At 39.3% G+C, this 13,946-nt stretch overlaps 1 protein-coding gene across 9 annotated transcripts in view; it reads left to right on the plus strand.

Annotated features, from left to right (window-relative positions):
* Mhcl (Myosin heavy chain-like) overlaps positions 1 to 13,946 on the plus strand; it is a 399,178-nt gene that overhangs the window by 303,983 nt on the left and 81,249 nt on the right. For all 9 annotated transcript variants that reach the window (XR_010861825.2, XM_067159638.2, XM_067159641.2 and 6 more), the window contains one exon: positions 10,218 to 10,341. Coding sequence is in view for 8 of the 9 variants with exons in the window: in XM_067159638.2 (XP_067015739.2) it covers positions 10,218 to 10,341 (124 nt within the window). In the remaining variant the exon portion in view is untranslated. The remainder of the gene's footprint in view (positions 1 to 10,217; positions 10,342 to 13,946) is intronic.

A 13,946-nucleotide genomic window follows, 5' to 3' on the forward strand; every position in this document is an offset into this window, starting at 1 on the left:
TCTTTACTTTGTATAAAGATAATGCATGCGTGAGCACATAAGTGTAATTTTGTTTTCTCTCAAAATAATATTGAACATAAGAGTAGCGTATTCCATTTGTATTTAGATGTATAAAGAACCAACATTTATAAACATTTTAAGCTAATCGCCCCACTGATAAGTAAAAAATTACGGCTTCTACAAAGTTTTTTACATATGAATGAAAAAAATCAGCAATGAGGTACCAAACAGTCAGGAGTGTATTGAATAGGTGGACCGAATGTTATTAAGAATTTCATCTAAGATATTTGAAGTCAATACAGAACCGGAATGAAGTTTATTACATGTAATCACAGTAATCTGCTGGCCCATCGGGGCTGGTTTAGAAGTGTTTGTAAGATTATAATTACAGTAAAACCTCATTAATTTGAAGTTGTTAGGACGCGAAAGCAGACTTTGAATTACGTGATTTCAAATTAACCGCCAACTCGTAATTCAGAAATGCCTGTCCCTGCGGCGTCACAAAATACTCTTCTAAGACCCATTACTGCATGGAATTCATCTTGATTCACAGTTTAAACCTTTCAAATGCCATGGAAAAAAGTATTTCCAAAATGTATCCATCCAGCAAGGTGCATTTACAGTATCCAAATGCACTTGGATAACTTACTGGCAAAAAAAGAAGAAGAAAAGAAAAAAAAGAGGAGAAATCTATACTGGTTCCCCTGTGCAAGTGCTTTATTCGTTAGATTACTGTACTGTATGCATTTCAGATGCCTTGTACATGCCCCTAAAACATCGTGGCTTATCGAACTTTCCTATGACGAGGGGAGAAAGTCATTACAACACAGTACAGTGACCCTCACGCTGACACTTCTCTCCTTTAAAAGCATAAGTCCATTTGGGCTCGGTATTAAAATAAAAACAAAAAAACAATGCAGTTTCATCGGCACTGACAATGTTGTTCGGTGCCTACAAAATAACTATATGAGGCAAGCCGCACACTGCCTGCTATGTGATAGTGGCATTTTGTAAAATGCTGAATGCAAAAAATTGCAGTTTCACTTGAACTTAGCAAATATGAAGCACACTGTAGACACATCGAAGTGAGTGAAAGTGCGGAAAACTACCCATGCACATTCTGGAAGACGTGGAGAAATTTTGAGTTTAAATTACTCTCTAGAATACTACTGTTTTAAAATGTAAAGTCACTTTTGATTTAACAGTCTGAATTTTGGTAATCGGACCAGCATTGTTCTTTGAATTACAAATTATCCGTATTTCGAATTAAACAATTTAAATAACATGCTAAACTGTACCTCATGTTTTCGGGAATGAGAGCTTCTTACGTGAGATTTTGAATTATCAAGGTTCTACTGTACACATGTTTAATTTTGGTGATGTTTAACCAAATTGTTGATGGTTTTCATTCATTGCCAGATTTTCCGTTTTCCCGTGTTGTGCGTTTTTTCGTGGTCCATGCAATAACGGAGAATCAAGGTTCCATATCTCACACATCTCACCGTTGGTTTTGATGAGTCACTGAGTAAAATTTCTGAGATGGGCCAAATGGATCTTGTACTTTGTTGTTTCAATCCTGATAGAAATGAGGTATGCCCTTCTTATTTTGATTCCGCATTTCTTGGTCACTCAAACTCCTCAGATTTTTTTTTGTTTTTTTTGTTTTTGTTTTTTGTGAGCACTGCAAGGACTCAATCAAAAAAAAACTCTTACAAATTTCAATGGATGGTCCAAATGTTAATCAAAAGTTCCTTCAGGATATGAATAATTTATTAAATGAGATCCAGATGCTCCTGTTTTGGTGACCATTGTATCTACAAAATTCATATAAAGTGGCAGTAAAAGAAACCCGGTGGAATATTGCAGAGTTTCTTCATGCTCTTCACTTCTGTTTTGCCAACGGTGAATTAGAAAACAGAAAAGTTGGCTTAATTTCTGAAAATGATACTAATATTGTTTCATGGAAAAGCTTCAATTGAACATGGTTTTTCTGTGAATAAAGAAATTATAGCAGAGAAAATGCTACAAGAATCCCTAGCACCACAAAGAAAAGTATATGATGCTATTTCAAACCTTGGGAGAGTTGAAAAGGACTGCAGTTTGTTTACTTCTCATGGAGGGCGTAGTTGAGCGGTGCACGAGGCTGCCAACCTGTCTACTTAGGAACCAAGCCCACAGTTTGGAGCCACGGTCCGTTGGCCTAGATAGATTAGGGTCAGGCCTGGTCAAGACAATTGATATGGGGACAAGCAGACAGATACAAAGGCTAGAAACAACAATATGAAAAACACTAATTACTGAAGAAAATGCAAAAGATGGTGAACCGTACAGCGACGTGGTGATGTGGACAATACAGTTGGCAGCCAGGTTTCAAGATTGTGTTCAACCGATATTAATGGATATGAATGGCAAACATACTTCACAAACTCAAAATCTCTAAACCAACAAACAACTTTCATCTTATTACAATGTGATGTCACTTTTTTTTTTTTTTTTTTTAAATCTTGTTTTGTATTCATAAAATTACACATGCGTGATATTACAAGCTACTAGTCGTGCCTCAAAACTACTGAACCCTTCATATAAAGGATAGGTTAGAAACTCAACATGGCGCGGCCCGAATGGTGTCACGATGCTCTACACATTTACACTAGGCTTGCCTGCGTCAGTGCATTTAATAATAACAACGAGCACTCGAATGAGTATTAAGATTTAGTGAATTTCACACTTTGCTGTATTCAGTCCGTGTTTTTTGCCTGGTTTTACATTTTACAAGGTGGGTTGTGGAATTTTGTCTATAGAAGCCACGTGTCGCATTTAAGTGATTGGAAAACTGCGAATAGAATATAATTGATCAAGCTCACCATTTCCCAACAACACATAATATTCAATAATAAGCAGATCACAACTTTACAAATTTGATCAATTGTAGTCGCTACTGCTTGCCAGAGGCTATCTGTATAGCTATCGATGTCTGGGGTACTTTGCATTCGAGATCACATTTTGGTTTTTTTGTGTTTCTTGAATTTTCTTTACAACTTTTTCCTGGCACAAAAAACATGCCCTAGATTCATGTTATAAAAACTGGAAAAAGGAAATGTTTCCATTACGTGCCATTTTATCTGGCAGAAGAAGGAATTTCCAGATTTTTTCCTGAATTCCCTGACATTTGCCCGTTTTCCATACGGATGGACACCCTGTAACTCTATTTTCTTTTGCGGCTGCTTTTACAAGTGTATATTTCTAGAACTTTGTCCTACTATCTGTGCTACTAGGGGAGTTGTCTATGAGACCCGCTCTTCTAGGGCATTATAATCAGGAGAGTAGTATCAAAGGTGGAGGAGAATGTGCATCAACTTCGACACAACTATTACACAGGGTCCAGTACAAAAAGAACTTGTACACACCCACTGTTGATATTGTAGTCAAAAATCTTATTGCCTTTCAGCGTTCAGTCTGCAAACCCCTGTGAATTTACTGAATGTTGCAACTAGTGCTGTGGCCTCATTTAGTTCTATACCTCTTATCTTTAAATCATTAGAAATAGTCTAACCATCGTTGTCTTGGTCTACCTCTACTTCTCTTACCTTCCATAACAGAGTCCATTATTCTCCTAGGTAACCTATCCTTGTCCATTCGCCTCACATGACCCCGGTTTATGTGTACAGCTTCGTCCATCGAGTTCATTCCTAAATTAGCCTTTATCTCCTCATTCCGAGAACCCTTCTGCCATTGTTCCCACCTGTTTGTACCAGCAATCATTGTTGCTACTTTCATGTCTGTTACTTCTAACTTATGAATAAGATATCCTGAGTCCACCCAGCTTTCGCTCCCGTAAAGCAAAGTTGGTCTGAAAACAGACCTATGTAAAGATAGTTTCGTCTGGGAGCTGACTTCCTTCTTACAGAATACTGTTGATTGCAACTGCGAGCTGACTGCATTAGCTTTACGACACCTTGATTCAATCTCACTTACTATATTACCATCCTGGGAGAACACACAACCTAAATACTTGAAATTATCAACCTGTTCTAGCTTTGTATCACCAATCTGACATTCAATTCTGTTGAATTTCTTACCTACTTACATCAATTTATTCTTCGAGAGGCTAATTTTCATACCATACTCATTGCACCTATTTTCCAGTTCGAAGATATTAGACTGCAGGCTTTCGGCACAGTCTGCCATTAAGACCAAGTCGTCAGCATAGGCCAGACTGCTTACTACAATTTCCACCTAACTGAACCCTCCCTGCCATTTTATACCTTTCAGCAGATGATCCATTACATTTGAAATAATAATGTAAAAATATAAAGAAAATTGTACATTTATTTCATTAATTTTTTCCAGACTGGAGAACATAGTTATGTGAGCATAGCAATGACATAAGTTTATTGTCAAGAAGCTGCTAGTAGTCTGTAATGAATGTAGAGCCTTCCTCCACCAGAAATGTTCCTTCAAAAATTTACTTTCCTAATTGTCTTCAGATTAATCAAATTAAAATTCACAACTTCCGTTATAACTTTTAGTGTATCATTTTGAAGCACAATAAGGATTTGAACTTCAAACACTGGAAGATAATGCCAAAACACATCTCTATATAGGATTGAAAATAATCCCAATTTAAAATGTTCTGTTCCTTTAAGACTTCATGTTTCTCGTGCAGTTAATACCACAGTAGAACACTACTACATTATTATTCACTTCATTGTGGCATCTGAAAGCCCTCACAATATCACCAATGTTCAAAGTGAGCAAATTTCTCTTCTTAAGAATGGCCTCAGTTGCTTGTGCTAATCTGCATTTTATGTTTGTGCATCACCTGACTTTTCTTATGGATTTATTTATTTTCACCGTGTGCTCCTTGAAGACTGTGTTCATACCATGCAAGGTCTTCTGCATACTCGTATAAAATAACCATATCATTGGCAAATGTTTATTTTGATATCCTTTGCATGGATTATAATTCCCTTTCCAAATACCTCTTAGATTTCCTTTACTGCCTGTTCTATATAAGAGAACAGGACAAACTGCAGCCTTGCCTCACTCCTTTCTGGATTTCTGCTTCATTTTCAGAGACCTCCATTCTCATCACCGCAGACTGATTTTTGTACAGACATTGTAAATAATCCTGCTCGGTATTTGATCCCGACCACCTTCAGAATCTCAAATAGCTGGGTCCAGTCAAAATTAGCTCTGTGAATGCCATGAATGTCTCGATCCTCAGAATTACTATACATCTTCCTACGTTTCTGCTGAAACACAGCTCAGCTTCATTCTTCTGTAAATAATACGCGTCAGCATTTCGTACTAATGGTGCATCTGCTTTCTTTTATAAGATTGGATGGCACTTCTCCTGTATCGTACCATGTTGCAGTCAGTAATTCTGAGGGTACTTCTTTATGGCTTTTAGTGCTGGGAGTGTCGGAGGACAGGTAGTGCGATGAGGTAGGGAAAGTACGAAACCCGGTGTCGGCCTGCTCCTGTCAAATAGCACAACGCGATCGATGGTGTCATGAGAGGTTTGGAATTAATCCAGGATTTCAGCGTGCAATCTACTGACCACCGTCTCTCCTGCCCTGCCGGCCAACATTGTGATGATTTTTTCCCCCCACCAACAGGACTCGAACTGGTGTCACTCTATACAGCCTTGTTCCTAATTAGGTATCTCAAAGCTCTGTCCAATTCTGACGTCAAAATTGGGTTTTCCATTTCATCAGTATCAACAGTCTTTTCCTGAACCTTATATCTACTTCTTTCCCCTGACTTCTGTCTTCCATTTGAACTCTTAATATTTATACACATGGTTTTCCTTTCTTCAAAGGTTCCCTTGATTTTCCTACGTACAGCAACTGCCTTTCTTTCAACCAAAATCCTTGCACTTCTCTTTCATCCATTGTTCCTTAGCTGTCCGGCACTTTCTTTAGTTACCTGTCCTCCTCATGTTTTGCCCTCTTGTACTCTCACAGTTTGACAGTTAGGTCTAATATCATCTGAGTTATCCACTGATTCTCACTTTATCTTGTCTTCCTTCTTAACTTTTCTTCAGTAGTCCTACTGACCTACTATGTTTCCTGTTAGTCTTTGTACAACATGTTCCTCGAAACAATCCTCTGCACTCTATTTTCCTTCACTTGTCTAGATCCCATCCCCTTGCATTCCTTCAATTTTTTCAACTTCAGATGGCATTTCATGACCAACAAGTTCATGTTTGCTCCTGGGAAAGTCTTACAATCCAACACCCAATTTCTGTATCTCCATCCAATCTATTTGATATCTTATAGTGTCCCTAGGTCTTGTCGACATATACAGCCGTTGTTTGTGGTGTTTGAACCAAGTGTTAGCAAGGACTAAATTATGATTGTTGCAGAATTTTACCAGCCGACTTCCCTCTTTCATTCCTTTGTCCTATAACCATTGTCTACCGAGCTCGATAGCTGCATTTGCTGAAGTGCGACCAGTATCCTCTATTTGAGAGATAGTGGGTTCAAACCCCAGCCTTGAAGAGGGTTTTGCGTGGTTTCCAATTTTCACGCCAGGCAAATGCTGGGGCCGTACCTTAATTAAGGCCACGGCTGCTTCGTTCCCACTCCTAGCCCTTTCCTATTCCATCGTCGCCGTAACACCTATCTGTGTCGGTGCGACGTAAAGCAACTTGTAAAAAAAAGAAAGAAAAAATCCAAACCATAGTCTCCTACTTCAGTACCTTCTCCTCCTTGGCCTACCACTGCACTTCAGTCTCCCATTAGAGATTCTCATTACCTTTTACATATTGTATTAAATCATCTATCTTTTCATATTCAATATTGTTTTTATTCTTCTTCTGTTGAACTATTAATAATAATATTATTTGTTTTAAGTCCCACTAACTACTCTTTTACGGTTTTCGGAGACGCCGAGGTGCGGGAATTTAGTCCCGCAGGAGTTCTTTTACATGCCAGTAAATCTACCGGCATGAGGCCGACATATTTGAGCACCTTCATGTTGTAACCAAGGTTGCAGTTTACAGAACACAACTTTATTTGCTTCACTTTATAATATTTACACAAAGAACTGAAATTTATTTTGAAGCAAAAAGGAATATTGAATCTTGAGAAAAGTCTGTCTTTATACAATATGTACAGGTTTGCAGTCTTTATATACACTTCTATCTTGAAAAGATAGTCTTTGTGAATTGACACGTTGATAGTCGAGAACTATCTGGCACACTAACATAAATGTCTATGAGAGTCCTTGTTTGTTGAAGTGCCTGAATTCCTAAAAAGCAAGTTCAATTGATTGAAGAAATTCCACCTAGCGAAACTAAGGGAGCTTGCATAAATTAGGGAATGAAAATGGCTTGTAAAAGAATTACGGAACATAGGCAGCGGAAACAGGTAAGGGAGCGGTGACCAGAGGTGAGACCTCGTACTGCCAGAAATTCAGTCCACCTGGTCGAAGCACATTTTCAAGAGGAGTAGCCTCCGTGCTCGACGTAGGGTGTATTCTGGAGCTGGACACCGGGGCAAGTGGGCAAGTGAGCTGGCAGGGAGCTCCTATTTATAGTACACTCGATGGTCAGGCACGCGCACTGAGGGCTGCGCGTCGAAGCTAGCAGAATGATACACAGGCGCGCGTGCAGCTGGCTGGCGGCGCGAGAAAGGAGCGCCGGACATACAACACTTCAAATACCACCGGACTGAGCCAGGATCGAACCTACCTAGTTGGGGCCAGAAGGCCAGCGCCTTAGCCGTCTGAGCCACTCAGCCCAGCTGTTGAACTATTAGGCATATAGATCTGCATTATTGTGGTGGCCACTGGCTTGGTGTTCCATTCATTGTGCTAGTCATAGTAACTGCTCTGGTTTAATTCCTGACCGAGCCAGTGGCTATTGGCTTGCATATGGGTGATAATGGGTTTGAACCTCACTGTTGCCAGCCCTGAAGATGGTTTTCTGTGGTTTCTCATTTTCACACCAGGCAAATGCTGGGGCTGTACCTCAATTACGGCCACAGCCACTCCTAGCCATTTCCTCTCCCTTCATCACCGCAAGACCTATCTGTGTTGATGCAATGTAAAGCAAATTTTGGCAGCGTGATTTTGTGTTGATAATTCTGTAGTCATCTGACCAACTCTTCCTGCCAAACAGCTACATCTATCTATCTTTATTGATCCCCTTTTTTTCAATATTCATTATTCATCTTCCTGATGATTGCCCCCGCTCATGTACTAGTCCCCACCTGGAGATCTGAATTGTGGACTGTTTTACCCGGAAGGAAGGCATCATCAGTAAGTTACATCATTCATTCATACAGAGAGAGCTGCATGGCATCGGGTGTGATAATTACGCCTTTAGTTTTCTGTTGCTTTAGCTGTGTAGCAGTACCAATCTATCATCCAGGCTGCCACCCTTGCAACTTCCAAAGGTTGCTATCCCTGCTTTTATTATTATTATTATTATTATTATTATTATTAGAAAGGGGCACTCGAATGGGCATTAGGATTTACAATATTCACTTATCGACGTGTTGCAAGTCGTGACGTGATACCTGTCACACTGTTTGCCACATAAATGAAAAGACTTCTTGTGGTGAAAACCATGAATGGAGAGATGTGTTATGATGTGTCTTTGATCTTGGTTTTCTTTGGTCCACTTTCTCACCAACATGGCATCTGAGGTATAAAAATCGGGGTCGATTTCCTTTTTTCTTTTCTTTCCTTCTGCGTAGCAGTTCACTGTAAGCTCCAGTAGATGGCAGATGGAGTCCTGAATGTAAAAAGTTTCTTTGGCCAATTCATATACCATACCTGAGGAATGGAGGAGATCATCACTGAAAATCCTATACAAGGGTAAAGGACAGACAAATGATCCCAATTCTTACAGAGGCATTGCACTGGAAAACAACATCCTTAAAATATTTATGAAGATCCGTACAAAGAAATTGCAAGATTCTGTAATAATCCCGTAATGCCAATTAGGATTTATGCCCGGAAGAAGCACACTTCACGCTATAAAATACTGTATCTGTTACAGGATGTAGAAGAAGCATTAAGATTACCCAAAGGGAAGTACTATGCAGTTTTCGTGGATTTTACAAAGTCTTTTGACTCAGTAAATCGAGAAATTCTTCTAACGAAGATCAAAAACATGATCAGCGAAGCTCATTCCCTTGTTAAGTTGCTAAATAACATCTTGATGGTGAACTACATAGAGATTGAAGATGGAGTCGACACTTCGGATCCGATCAGACAAACGAATGGAGTACTGCAGGGTGGCCCGATGAGCCCTTTACTGTTCAACATCACCACTGCCGACATTATCTTCACCCGACACGACAGTTATCCTCTACGCAGATGACATGGTACTAGAGCCATCAAACAAAGGCAGCTTACAAGCCACCTTATTAGACTTAGAAAAGTGGGTTAATGAAAATCAGCTCACGATCAATCTTCAGAAGACGATCCAGATGACCTTCAGAAAAGGAGGGAGACCTTCAACAAAAGACACTCTTACTCTTTGTAACAACGATCTAATAACAGTCAACAAATTTAAGTAAGTACTTAATAATAACTCTTCAAACCACAGCACTGTCCTTTAGTTACCACACAGAAGAAAGAACTGCAGCAGCGATAAGGACCATCTACAAGATAAAAGATCTCGCAGCGCTGTCTTTATCCACGGCAATAATGTTATTCCACACAGTAATATCACCTGTCTTAACTTACGGATAGGATTTAATTTGGGATCATCTCAAACTCAGAGGTCTCGAAAGGATAGAGAAAGTAAAAGCACGCTTTCTTAAATGTACTTTACGAGTTGGAAAATTGGCTCCATCACGTCTAGTATATGAATCACGTCTATCCCTGCTTTTGATGAACCATTCTTCTCTTTAGAGATACCCATACACGAGGCTCCCCACTATGGCAGGGTCACAGGGGAGGGACATGATGATAACACATTAAAATTCTGTAAAATATAGTATTGTTCAATGCAGAGAATGATAAGTCAGCCAAATAAAAACTGACTACAATGTATTCACAACAATGGGCAAACATTCTTAACTGGTCGCAGCTATGTTGACTTTTAAAACCTTGTGTTCTGCAGTCTCTCCCCCTGTCCCCCGTAAACAGTCCAGATTAACGAGGTTATGCTGTATTTAAATATTAATCATAAGTCATAAGGCACAATAGCTTGTAGTCATGATAATTTCTGCTCATTTCCACCTTGTAATGTGTAGGTTTGACTCAGAACTGCAGCTGCTGCAGGATGAACTGCGACAGGAGAAGCAGCAGAAAGAACGTTTGTCTCGTGAGAAGGAGCTGGCAGTGGCGGAGAAGTACACCATGGAACAGAACCTGGGGGTGAGTCTTGTGTTTTGGCTTCCAACTTAGGAGGTTTTCTTTCCAAGCTTTTGTCTGTGTCCAGAAGAAGATTTATGTTCTGCAAGGAAAACTATCACCCCCTTTCCTCCTGTTCTTGTCAAAGTAAGAAGGGAGGGGGGCAAATTGATCAAAGTGCCAAAGGGTGAATGTTGGTCAATGTTTGAACAATTTTTCATTGTTAAAGTTTACTCTCTTGGAAACAATCAGTATTACCAACAACGGAATGAAAGAGAATGTGACAAAAAACAAATCAAATGGAACTTTCTCAAGTTGCTGACAGTGGGTTTCGAACCCACTATCTCCCGCCTAACTGCACAGCCAACTTGCTTGGTAAAAGATTAATTCCCTAATTTACTCATAATATATATTCAGTATTGATAATCTATTGTCATCTCTAGTTTTCTTTCTTTCCCTGCATTTCACTCTGACGGTCTTACTCCTTGTAATTCTAGTTAATTCTAGTGCGCTAACACTTTATCTATCGCAGACTTCCTCATTTGGATTATCTTTTTTCTATCAGAAGTCCTTCAAGCTCACGTACCTGCGTCTGGGAGTTGAGTCCCTCCTTATGATCTCTGTACTCGTCGCCAGCTGAAGATCACCAGAGCTCTTTGTCGCGTACCTTCTAGTCGATTCACATGCCGAGCTGAGCGGTCTCCTTCAGCTGATCCACGGAGCAGGATTGTCTCCACCCACATCACTTCTTGTGGAGGTTCTCTCTCTATTTCCTGCTTTATCCATACTTTATCATCTTTCAAGTGATGTGTAGTGAACAAGATCTTCCTTGCCATTAAGGTCTTGCTTTCACTGGTTGCTTCCCCAGCCGCTGAATCTCGTCGATATCGCTTCCCTGCAGCTGATCTTCAACCTTTCATTTTTCAGATCTATTTGTTTAGCTCCTAGATGTTATTTGGCATCCTCCAGTAACCTGTCTATAAAGATTTGTTTACTGGTTTTCTGCTGGAACTTTCTCTCTTTTTATTTCCACTTCCATTTTCTTCACCTCCTCTTTCAAACTTGCTATTTCTTTGTTACCATCCTTTGCTCGTCTTGCTCCCATGGAAGCTCTCTGGTGTGTTAAGTCTCTTTGACAGTTCACCAGCACCAGCATGATGGACGAGTCGTAAGAGGTGACTAAAACGGGCCCCAAGGGATCTTAACTTTGGAGCACGGGGCCCTTAGCTCAGTAATGGCATTGCCTCCACTCACTTGTGCCAGCCTCCCTTTTCCGACCCCAACGGTCTTAGAGCGTTCAAGGCCTAGGAAGTCTTTCATTTTTATGTCCTCCATGGCTGTTTTCTTTCTTTGGCAGATACCTGCATTTTTCGAATGTCGGATCCCTTTTATGTTTTCCTTCCGATTATTGTTAATCTCTTAAAACCACCCCACACAACCTTCCTCTTCACTTGCACGATTATAACTATGCACAATCTTGAATTACCTGTCGCAGAGAATGTTGCTGTTTAGTGTCTGTGTTAACAAAATACTGCAATCTGTTTTTTACTCCGCACTGCTTTACTTCTAAATCGACGTTTTGGCAGATTTTGGCTCTGTCTGGTGGTTATGTGCTGAAACATAGACATCCAACCAATCCCAATCTGCCATTCATATCGATTTACATCGGCAGAGCACGATCTCGAAACCCAGTTGCCAACTCTAATATTTACGTTCGCCACGTGGTTAACCTATCTTGCTCAGCATGTATGGTATTTGGTACGCTTCGCGATCTTTCGCATTTTCCTTCAGTAATTAGTGTGTTATTCATATTGTTGGAGGATTCTAGTGACTGAGATCAGTGGAGTGTTCCCTTTCCCTTCCTGTGCCAGCCATTAGCAGTGAGTGATGTTTTATTTCCTCATTCTCTTTTATTCTTAATAATATATTCTTTTATTAATGTCAGATGTTGTAAGTAAGTGTAGTTTTTGTGAATTTGTTTTCAATCCATATTCATTAGTTTTGCTGAGTACGGTATTACATTTTACAAGGGCTGTTTACCGCGGTCGAACTGCATCGCCTGTTCTCACGGGCGTAGCGCGCTGGCAACAGAGGAAAGGCGAAACTTCAGTTTAGAAGTAAGGCCGTGCGGAGTATAATTGCAAGAAAAGAAATGATTTTTAAGTGGCGTTATGTTATATGAATATTTAATATATCAGCAAGTTCCTCATTCCCTTCCAGGCTAAATGAACATTAGTTGTTTATTTAACGAAATTGATAGGGTATAGAAAAGAAAAGGAAATGTACTTGCAATTACCAAGAGAGTTTGGGTCACATAGCTGTCAGCTTACATTCAGCCCCACTGTTGGCAGCCCTCAAGATGGTTTTTCTGTGATTTCCCATTTTCACTGCAGGCAAATTCTGGGGCTGTACCTTAATTAAGGAAATGGTTGCTTCCTTCCCACCCGTAGCCTTTCCTTTCCTATCCTATCATTGCTATAAGAGCTATCTGTGTCAGTGCGCCATAAAACAAATTGTAAAAAGAATGTACTTGCTATTAAAAACTACTGCAGTAGAAACTCTGCTAACCAAAACAAAAGGTGAATGAGGTTTCAAAATTTCTGATAATAATTGAAATGTCATTTTTAGAGGTAAAGAATTGGTTTTTGAAGTTTTAGATGAGAATAAATGAAGACAATAGGCTACATATGTAGTACAGTGTTGTCAAAGTATTTTAATACTGGAAACCTGAATTACTCAACTGTATGTACAAAACAAAACAATGTTCGATAGTGCATGTAATGTATATATTCAGTGAACACTACTATTTTTTTCTGAAAAAGTCTTCTATTTTCTTTTTCTTTTTTTTCTTTTGCCATCGTTTGCTAGCTGCTGTATCATGCCAGCAGAACGTCAGGAGGCTTTGCTTCGTCACATTTTTCAACCAATCGTAATGTTACCTGAATATATTAAAAAACCTTGTGAGAAAACTCGTATTTTATGCAACCTAACTTTACCAGCCCATACTGTAATTAAATCTCTTACCTCGAATATTACATAAAATCAACTTCATGGTCTGTATCGCACTTTAACAGATTCACAACTAAGATATTTTTTCCACCTTGTCGATACATTAGTTGCTTAAGGCAACTTATTAGTTAAAAGTAGTACATGTTTCATATTTTAGTAACATCTTCAGCCACATAATAACACTATTTAGATGAAAAATTTATATAATGACAAAGTATCAGTGCTTTGAGAGAAAGTGTCCTTAAAAATAGCATTGATACTTTGTCAATATATGAATATTTAATCTAAACGGTGTTATTATGTGGCTGAAAATCTTACTAAAATACGAAACATGTACCACTTTTAACTAAGTTGCCTTAAGCAACTAATGTATCGACAAGGTGGAAAATTTAAAAAAATACTTAGTTGTGAATCTGGCATTGAATATCTTGTCTGCTGCATTGTCACAATTTATAAATATCATTGTAGAATACCATATTGACATTAACTTAGGTTTGAAAGAAGATTCTACCTTCCAATACTTCAGTATATTACCCCCTGAGGGTGGGGGATGCAGATGAAGAATACACCCTCGTATCCCCTGGCTGTCATAAGAGGCGACTAAAGGAGGCCCCTGGAAC

Source organism: Anabrus simplex, chromosome X, assembly GCF_040414725.1.
Source record: "Anabrus simplex isolate iqAnaSimp1 chromosome X, ASM4041472v1, whole genome shotgun sequence".
Classification (NCBI taxonomy): domain Eukaryota; kingdom Metazoa; phylum Arthropoda; class Insecta; order Orthoptera; family Tettigoniidae; genus Anabrus; species Anabrus simplex.